General features: G+C 41.2%; 1 protein-coding gene across 2 annotated transcripts in view; it reads right to left on the reverse strand.

Annotated features, from left to right (window-relative positions):
* Positions 1 to 4738, reverse strand: part of CEP85L (centrosomal protein 85 like) — a 172871-nt gene extending 168133 nt beyond the window's left edge. The window contains exon 1 of one of the 2 annotated variants that reach the window (XM_058735099.1): positions 4567 to 4738. In XM_058735099.1, the coding sequence (XP_058591082.1) occupies positions 4567 to 4639 (73 nt within the window). In that variant the 5' untranslated portion in view covers positions 4640 to 4738. The remainder of the gene's footprint in view (positions 1 to 4566) is intronic. The other variant, XM_058735098.1, reaches the window with a different exon arrangement.
* Positions 4739 to 10543: the final 5805 nt, after the last annotated feature.

Raw genomic sequence — 10543 nt, forward strand, 5'->3', positions numbered from 1 at the left:
GATCATGACCTGAGCTGAAGTCAGACGCTCAAGGGACTGAGCCACCCAGGCACCCCGATCATTTCCATTCTTAAAATGAATACTTTATATGATAAATTCTACTTTTCAGAATATTATTTTGGCAGTGTAAAATATGAATATGCTTAAGGTAGTAATAATAATTAGTATCTCACTGCAGCTTTGGAAGTTATCTAGATGATGACATTCTTCATTTTTTAATGCACATTTTACACATTAGTTCCCACTAATTAAGCCATCACTCAGTAAAATACTATCTAGGACTCTTCATGTCATCACCATTTTCTCAGAATATGCATACAAACATTTCACCCAGTCAGAAAAATCATGACTCTAAAATTTTTCTGTTCTCAACATGCAAAAATATTCACAACATGACAATAGTGGTTGTCAACTCACCATTTATTCCCTGGCCTCAGATTAATTTACCAGCTCCATTCAAGCCAAGAAATGATCAAGTTCCAATTACTAATCAAGTTCATTTCACGACAGTCATTACTAAAGTTAAGATTCGCCCCTCACCCCCCAAAGCCTATTATAATAGAACATGTCCAAATGAGTTCAGGCAAAAGAGTTACGTTTCATTGTTACCACAGTACTTTTAGATCCATCTAATTCAGAACCACAGAAGAATACCTCAGTATCTGGTGTAATCATACCAGTTATCACTACTATCATTATGACATCACTAAACACCTTATGGCAATGCATCAACTAGGAAGAAGATTTCAAGCTCAAGGCACTGACATTTCTCCAGATCTCATGTTTTCATATTTTAGCATACTTTAAAACTATCATATCCTGCCCCCAAATGTTGTAAGGGTTGAATATATTAATATTTTTAAAGTATAATTTATAAAATGAATCAAATTCGGTATAACTAGGCAAAAGTACTCAAAATACCACTATATCACACTAGATTTTTAAAACATAAAGGAAAGGGGCACCTGGATAGCTTAGTTGGTTAAGTGTCAGACTTAATTTAGGCTCACGCCATGATCTTCCTGTTGTGAGATGGAGCCCTGCTTTGGGCTCCAGGAAGGGCACGGAGCCCGCTTAAGAGTCTCTCTCCCTTTCCCTCTCCCTCTGATTATACATTTTGAACAGCAAGGTATTCTCAAATGCATTCAATCAAATACATAAAGACATATCACTTGTTCTATTTAAAATTAGCTTTCAACGGGCAACTGGGTGGCTCAGTTAAGCGTCCAACTTCGGCTCAGGTCATGATCTCATGGGGAGTCTGAGCCTGGCATCAGAGTCTCCACAGACAGTGTGTAGCCTGCTTGGGATTCTCTCCCCCCCCCCAACCCCTCCCCAACTTGTGCTTTCTCTCAAAATAAAATTAGCCATCTAACCATACTTGCCAACACAAAAGGGGGAAAGGGGGGTGTTCTTTGTATGGAAATATATGAACATGTTCATCTTATTTACATTTATAAACGTTTACTCTATAAAGCTGAAAAACTGTAGGTACCAAAACAAAATTAAATCCCAAAGCAAAGGTCAAAAGTTCAGTATTCTCCAAACCATACTTGTTATTGTTCCTATTTGATTTTACTACCATTACCTTAAAAAAAATGTTACCTTCAATATTTTCAGCTGATTCTACATTAACACTGATTTTCTCTTTAGTCCAGTTACATATTTCGATAAACAAATCAGTTTTAGGATACCTAGAATTAACCCACATACTGAAGTAGTAAACTCATTTCAATACCAGAAATTATTTACTTATCCCTGGTTTCGTATTGGCCTTGAGGAATAAAATGATTGCTGACAAATACAATCAGAAAACAACTCTTTGTTTTCACAAAATTCTAAAATTGCTCAAGTTGGTCAAAAGATATACTGAACATTATTTCAAATATATAAATTTTCTTCAAATTCTCAGAAAGGAAAAGAAATCCCTGCATAAAGCATCTCAGAGGTCATTATCTTGACCTTCACCATCTGTTCATTTGTAAAAGGAACTACATGTAAGTTTTTCATCTAAGGTATAACTTTATAAAATTAACTAAAAAATAATTTTAAATACTTATTTGCTCAAGAATAAAGCATTGGGGCACCGGATGGCTCAGGCGGTTAAGTGTCTGACCAGCTCAGGTCATGATCTCACGGTTCATGGGTTGAGCCCGGTGTCGGGCTCTGTGCTGACAGCTCAGAGCCTGTTGCCTGCTTCAGATTCTGTGTCTCCCTCTCCTTCTGCCCCTCCCCTGCTCTCTTTCCCTCTCTCTCGAAAATAGATGAACATTAAAAAACATTTTTTTAAAAAAAAGAATAAAGAAGCATAGCAAAAAGTCCATCACTATTACTGTAAAAGTAATTCACTCTCGGCATATCGCTGAAAAAAAAATTTATTGGAAAGGCATGTCCTGACTTACCAATGGCTTATCACTGTCAAAATATGATAAAATATATGCTTTGTAAAGATATCCTGTCCAAATTCCTTCAACCTGGGTACTGTTTATAAATTATCTCCTTCCACTATATTCTTTGTTACAGCAAAGGTCTAGGGCCTGCAATACAACCTCAAAGTCCTTCCTTCAGTTGCTTAACTTCTGCTCACTATGAGGTTTTCTTCCTCATGAAAAACAATGGAAAAATGGATACAATGCTTGGGTGACATTATATCTCCAAACATGTTATTATTACAAATCTCTTTCAAGAGGTTAGGTTACAAAGACACTACAGATGGCTCTTGACAGGTACAGATAAATTGAAACCACTCCTTCCAATCCCTAGGGATAATGAAGTTGTCTTCTCGCTTACTGAAGTTAACTGTGACTATAGTATTTCTAGTAGTCAGTAAGCATCGGAAACCTCTCAACTGCACTCTCCCCTTATTAGGATAAATAGTATACATCTTAGAGAAGATAATTCCCACTTACATTTTTTTAACTAAATCCATGCCTACATTAAGTTCCATTATTGCTACAAGTGTTGCAGAACCAAATTTAAGAGAATGATTTTAAATTTAACTCTGGATTTAAAAATTTACATATGTCTCGAATAAAGTACAGTATGGTGACTACACTTGATACCGTGCAATATGCTTGAAATTTGCTAAGAGGATAAATCTTAAGTGTTCTCACCACACACACACAAATATTGTAACTCTATGAGGTGATGAATATGTTCAATAGCTTGATTGTGGAAATCATTTCACAATGCATACATATACATACATCAAAACATCAAGTTGGACACCTTAAGTATATATACAATTTCTACTTGTCAATTACACTCCCCCAATAACTAGTAAAATTATATGTCTAAAAAAAAACACATCACAAATTTCTGAACTATCACAGAATTACATTATTTGAAATTTTAATAGCAACTGTGCCTGGTATACTTTAAAGAGCAGAAAATGCTACCAGAAAAAAAAATTCTCACTTCCATATGCTGTTTCTACGGTTTTTGTTTTGCAAATAGCTTTAAAAATGTCTACAAAAATGTCAGTTACAAGTGGAACTCAAAACATTTTGTGGAACAAGGTTACCTACCAGTTCGAGAACCACCTAAAATTGGAGGAAAAAATTTTACGTCTGTACATATGGCAATTTTTTCTGGATAAAAGGCCTATATAACTTTCAGCTTCTCAAAGGGTTCAAGATCCAATTAAAGTGTCTTGGGGAATCGTCAGGGTCAGACAACTTGTCACAGGCAACCCAAGTCTTTTTTTTTTTTTCTTTAAGCCTTATCTTTTTCATCCCAAATTAGGGGAGGATTTATCCCAATCTGGTGGCTCCCACACAACTTCTGAGCGATGCAGGCATGAAATGGCTGTCCGACACAAACCGCTCCCTTCACACAGTGAACGCGGCAATCTCCAAATTTTCCCTGAAGGGGCCAGGGAGAGGCAAACCCATTAACACCCCCGCCGCTCAGAGATCGATTGGCTCATGCAGGACGTGTCCTCCCCTGACGCCAGAGAGAGCTGCGGGGAGGTGACCAGGTTTCACTGAGGGGCTGAAGTCCCCTCGGGGATCACTTATGGAGGAGATGGCATCACCAGCAACCTCCTCCCGCCCCAAAACGCCCCAAGTAGCAGCTGCGGGCGTGGGCGCAGCAGACCCCGGCCCTCCCAGGCGCGCCCCAAGCCGCCGCCGCAGCACGGTCGCAGCGACCTTCCCGCTCGGGTCCCCGTGAGCCCCGTTATCCACGTCGGCCACACACCCCACGAGGGAAAAGGGAGCAGGCCGAACAACAAAGCGCAACCAGAGGAGGCCCTGGCGAGCTTGAAGTTGGGGCGCCGGGGCTGCGGCCCGGGGAGGAGCAGGCTGGACGCCCGGCCGCGCGATGCAGGGGCGGACGGGACCGGGGACGCGGCCCGCCAGATGTCAGCCCGCGGTGCCGGGGTGTCGGCAGCCGGGAGGAAACGGGGCGGGCGGGCGCGCGGCGGCGTCGGGGAGGCGGCCTGGGGGGGGGGGGGGGGGGAAGGCAGGCCTGAGAAGGGAAGAGAACAGCAGCAGGGTCCCGAGGCGTGGCGGTCGGCCGCGACCCCCACACCAGCCGCGGGGGAGGGACTGTCCCGTTACTTACCCGCCGGGAGACTGCGGGCTCCGCCGGGGCTGTCCCGGCCGCCGGCCTCCGGGGCCAGGAAGCGCCCCCACATAGCGGGCGGGAGGGCCGGGGGCGTACGACTCCCCTAGTCCGTCCTCCCCCGCCTTCGCCTCCTGCTTCTTTGGCGGCGGAAACTTGTGCGGAACCTGGGGCCGCGGAGGCACCAGCAGGAGGGCGGGCGGGCGGTCTGGTTAACGGCTGCTCAGAGACTGGCGGCGAGCGCAGGGGCCAGATTCGCCGCGGCGCCGGCGGTGGCGGCTGCCATGGCCGAGCCCGCTGCGCTGAGGCCCGGGCCGAGGAAGCGGGCGGCTCCGCAGTGACGGCGGCTGGGTCCCCGGCTGAGCCCAGGCTAGGATCAGAGCCTCCAGGCGAAGTTGCAGCTGCGGCTTCTCTCCGCCCCCTCCGCCGCCAGAGCCGGAGCCGGAGCCGGGCAGGGTGGGGGCGGGGCCTGCCAGGGGCGGGGCCTCGGGCGCTTACATAACGCGTGCGCGGCGCGGGGCGGGAACTGCGGGCCGGTGCCGCTGGGTACCCTTACGCCGGTTCGCTTACTCCGCGACTGGTGGGTAGACTCGAAGCACCAGCTGGATCTCTCCCTCCCCATCCTTGCGCTCGGTCAGATGAGAAAAGAGGATGAATAGAATGTGGCCCGGGGCGGTAACTTTCGGTACAGCCCTCGCTTGGGTAATCCCTCAAGCCCTCCGGGGCACCTCTCTGGAAAAGAAGAGGAAGACCTGTCTTCGCTGCGTAACTACTGGAGCTAGGAGGCTCTCCTGAGAGGGGTTGAGGGACTGCCAGTCTTATTTGGGATTGGGATTAAAGTCATCATACATTCCAGAAACATCGTTTATAAGTCGCTTTGTGGGACAGAAAAGAAGTCGTTTTCCTAAACTCGTAAATTCAGTGGCGGGGGGTGGGGTCAGGGGGGAGAGGGTACCAAAATACCTACTATACAAGAATGTGCACAGGAAAAAGCAGAAAGGAAAAAGACCAGAGGGTTCAGAGACGAGCTGTAAATTTTAATCTAGTAGCCCAGGAATTCTGATAAGCAACCAGAGAGGAATCAAAATGGTACCAAAGTCTGTAATGGGAGTAACTTCCTTACACCCTACACCTTCTTGTTCTTCCTACATTTGGTCAGTTCCCACCCTTCACCTAAACCGGGAGTACAGGAGCAAGTAAGTATTCTGGAAGGAAGCATAAAAGGGTCCACCAGCCTTTTCTTATATCTTACTTTTCATTGGCAATATTAGGATCCTTCCAATATTTAGATACAAAACAGTTCATTTAATAAATATTGGTAGAGCACTGTAGAAGAAAGCGGGTTCTACCCCTGGCTCGTAAATCAGAGACAAACTGAAAAGGAAGTCCCTACCCTTAACAAGACTTTGAGTCCAGTGATGCCTTTGTTTGTTTTAGAAGCTTGTTAGTAATAAAGGCCTCTTATTTCTACTTAAAGACTTTGGAGTTGGGAAATACTGCTTAAAACTTTTAGAGGTTAAATTACATTTACTTGTGTAGTTTATTACTTACTACATCTGTGTTGTACTTTATTTCATTGCAGTTTCCACTATTTCTCCACTATTTCAATAGTTCCACTATTTCTCCAAATCATGAGCAGGCGGCCCAAGAGTCACTTTGTTCTGAGGATAGAAAGTGACATAAATATGAAAGAAGGATATGATTGGCTACTTTTCCTGATTTAAATGTGCATGAGCTCATTTGAATAGTTTAGGCATTCAAGTTTAGGAACTTGGAACAGTTGAGGTTCAGAATGAAGCCTAACAATTAATGATAATAAATTCCAAAAAGAATTATCGGAAGCTATAGAGCTATATCACAGTATCCTTTTTTTCATGATTTATAGTTACCATAGTCTCATATTAGGTACAGTATTTGTTAAACACCAAACTTTTTTTAATACAGTTCTAAGAAATGTATGAATTACAGATAAATCTTGGTCTTTTGTGAGTTTAAAATATGTTTATTTGTTATTCCAAAAACTGCCAACCTCCATTCAATTCTAAGTAGTATTTTAGGGAAAAAAAAATCACTTGCTCAAGTTTTCTACATGTTTTTTACCAATGTGAAGGGTGTGCCACTACACATGCAAAAGAACATCTGAAGCTGAGACTATAAAATATTTTAAATGCCTATTACAGAGTAAGAGGAAATAGTAAAAACATGTTACTTTGGCAGTTGGCACCAAAGATAAAAAATTTTGTGTTCCTACTAATTAAACTTGAAAGGATACAGATCTAATGCAATTAAAATAACCTAAGTACTAAGTGAGAATATTCTGTATGTGAAGTAAACTGTAACCAACCATTTTTTTAATCATATAGATTGTATTCTCAGAATCTGAACTCAGATTCCCCTATATCCATATTACACCCAGTATCCATGTTTCTCCGAATGATTAAAATTTATCATAGCAACGGTTTGAAAGCCTAAGAACTACTTAACCATTACCAGTTTACTGATGTGGTAAACTGGCATATTTTTGGTTTGTTATGATAGTATGAAAGAAAAACTATAAGGAAAATCTTACAAGCAAAGACTGAACTTAAGTATTCCTGAACTTAAGTATTTCAGTAATTGTTCTTGTAAGCAGAGATAATAAAAGCAAATAATGAAAATAGTGACCGTGTATGTTTGTGTGTGTGTATACAAATACACGTGCTTAGGTGAAATTTAGATACTTAATATCTTGGGAGGGGACTTTTAAAAAATATAAAGCAGATCACAAAAGAGTAAAATAGTACAAAACAACACCATATTTAATATCAAACTATATTAAACTTTTCATTTAAAATATTGTATTCAAGGAGCACCTGGCTGGCTCGGTTGGTGGAGCACGTGACTCTCGATCTCGAGGTTCTGAGTTCAAGCCCCATGTTGGGTGTAGAGGTTATTTTTAAAAATAAAATTTAAAAAAATAAATAAATAAAATGAAATACTGTATTCAAAAAAAGACATTATTTAAAAACAATACTAAATGTTGCATTTGTAAATCTTTTGGAAGAGCGCCTGGGTAGCTCAGTCAGTTAAGCATTCGACTCTTGATTTCAACTCAGGTCATGATTTCATGGTTTATGAGATCAAGCCACCACCTGCCAGGCTCTGTGCGGAGAGGACACACCCTGCTTGGGATTCTCTCTCCCTCTCTTTCCGACCCTCCCCTGCTCTCTCTCTCTCTCAAAATAAATAAACTTTAAAAATATTATTTGGATATGAATCTCTGATCTGATTAAGTTAAACTATATTACATGTATTTTTCTCACATCAATTCATCATATTGGGCAAACAACAACCAGAGAATTGAAGAGTGATGTAACAAAGGATAAAACTTATATTTTAAAATGAGAAGACAATCTATCTTGTGCATAATATGAGGAAACTTCAAGAGAAGTTAATGTTTATAGAAACATAAAATATCGAAACCAACAAAATATAGAAAAATTAAACCATCCGATAACAATTTAAATAGCTCCTAAAGAACAATTGCCACTTTAGAGGGACAGATTTGTGGATGAAGACTAAAAACTTCCAAGGAACAGATAATTCTGGTGTACCAAGAGTGTTACAAGGACCGTGATATATAACCTCTTCCAGGTCACAAAAATGACAAGTTACTGAATTTATTATGGGTGGTTGTAATCTCAAATAATCATTTATAATAATGAAAAAAAGAAAACTAAGAAACTCGTTCTTTTAACAATGGACTTGGAAAATCTTATTTATAGTCCTAGCAGATACATTCAACTATAGAAAGGTAAATAGAAGACATAAAGGTTATTCAATCTGTCTGTACCTCACTTTCCTCATCTGTGATGTGGCCAGGCCAAGAAGGTAAGGATACCTAATCTCAACTCCATGATTCCTGGGAGATACAGACAATGAATCCCACCTGTATCTTTGGCTCCAAAGTTGGGCTGCAATGGCCAATGAGAAAGTAGGTAAGAAATGGACCACTAAATCATGGAGCAGTCCTTTGAGTGGGAGGCAAGGCTGAGAGGGATGTAATTTAAACAAAAGACAAATTTAAGTGTTCCACGGTACCATCAATGTTTACTGAAACTGCTTAGGACTGACATATTTGTGAATGGCACTTCATACATGTGTAAAGATACAAGGTCATTTACAGTGAAGGAGGACAGCAACTTTGACAATGTATAAAAAGACAAGTTCTTCCCTGTCTTCCTGTTTAGACATCAGAAAGGTAAGTGCATGGAGTAAAGTGTGCAGTCCAAGAAAGCAGCTCATACCTTCACTAAACACACACACACACACACACACACACACACACACACACACAGAGTCTCCCATCTAACCTGCACTAGTGGAGAAGAGGACTGTTTTAATAACTTAAAGTGGCCAGAACATTATGGATTGGATTGAGATAAATTCAGTGGAAAAGTGGGTTTTCAATAATGTACAGTTGGTAACAGTAGTGGGGCTTTAGAATATATATATTTAAGTGATTTGAGACCTCTTACTAAACCAGTTAAATGTTTTATGTAATCCTCACAACCATCTGTCATCAAAACAAAAATAAAAAATAATTTTTTTAAAGATGAACAAAAGATAGAAGAGACAGACCAAAAACTGACACTTAATATAGAGAACAAACTGGTGGTTACCAGAGGGGAGGTTGGTGGGGGATGGGTGAAATAGATGAAAGGGATTAAGAGTACATTTACGACAATGAACACTGAGTAATGCATAGAATTGCCGAGTCATAATATTGTACACCTGAAACTAATATAATACTGTATGTTAGTTACACTGGAATTAAAATTTTTTAAATAAATGAATAAAACAATCTGTCATTAATAGTCAATATTAGCTCCATTTTAAAGATTGGGAGAAAAAGACCCAGAGAAGTAAGGTCATACAGGCAGTAAAGAGCTAGGATTCAGATCTAATCCGTATGATCCCAAAGCCCATGCTTTTCCCATCATGCTCTTTAATATGTTGCAAAACAAATTATAAGATTTTTCTTCAGATGCCATGTGAGAAGGAAGTGCCTAATTATAGGATTTCTGTATAATGTTTAGGGTTCAGCTAAGATTGGAAACCATGTGACATTAATCTGTGGTGTTGTATGATTTTCTTTAGCTGCACCCAGCAGTTTGAGTATAGGAATAAAGAAGGCAGATAGTATAACAGGATTTTGTGATGTTGGCACTTACGGAAAGGGGGCAAAAAATTCAAGGATACTGGCTGGAGAATGAGTGAAGTGATGGGAATCTGGGTCTATCCTATCTGGGGAAAACAGTGAAATCAAGAAGGTTGAAGGAATAAGGGAGTGGAAGATTCCCATGAAATCGCAAAGCAAATACAATGACAATAAGGGAGTGAAGGGTGGAAAGATGGGGCATTAGGGTAAGTGGGGAGAATGTCGTGGGGCTTAAGATTTCAGAAGTGGGGCAGTGGAGGAATTAATCTATGAGGCAGCATTGGAGTTGCATGTCTGTCTCTGATCTCCCTTCAGGAAAGACTTTGATGTTCAGCCACAAGGAATGCAGTTGACTGACAGTTTCCAGCAGTTAGCACCTGAGGGAGGGATCTGCCTCAGCTTTTGAGTGGAGGCCACACTTTTCCTGGATCGCCCCAGCCTGTGACTGAACATGGCAGAGACATGGGGGCCTGCCATTCTTTCCAATGCAGAACCCTTGTAATCATCAGTTTTTGTTTTCTAGCTCTCTATTGGGTTGACTGTGACCTGGCCAGATCTGCACTAGGGTCTGAGTCTTTGCAATCCTATTGCATCTTTCACAGGTGTTATCTTCCAATAAACCTCTTGCACTCTTAACTCCATTTTAACATCTGCTTCCCGGAGAACACAACTGAAACAATATTTGAAGATATAAGGGAGTTGGATTTGTTCATTTTAAATAGTAAGGTGGGGGTTCTGTAAAGCACAATGAAAATGTTTCCAAGGACAGAAAACAAA

Source organism: Neofelis nebulosa, chromosome 6 (genome assembly GCF_028018385.1).
Source record: "Neofelis nebulosa isolate mNeoNeb1 chromosome 6, mNeoNeb1.pri, whole genome shotgun sequence".
In the NCBI taxonomy this organism is placed as follows: Eukaryota; Metazoa; Chordata; class Mammalia; order Carnivora; family Felidae; genus Neofelis; species Neofelis nebulosa.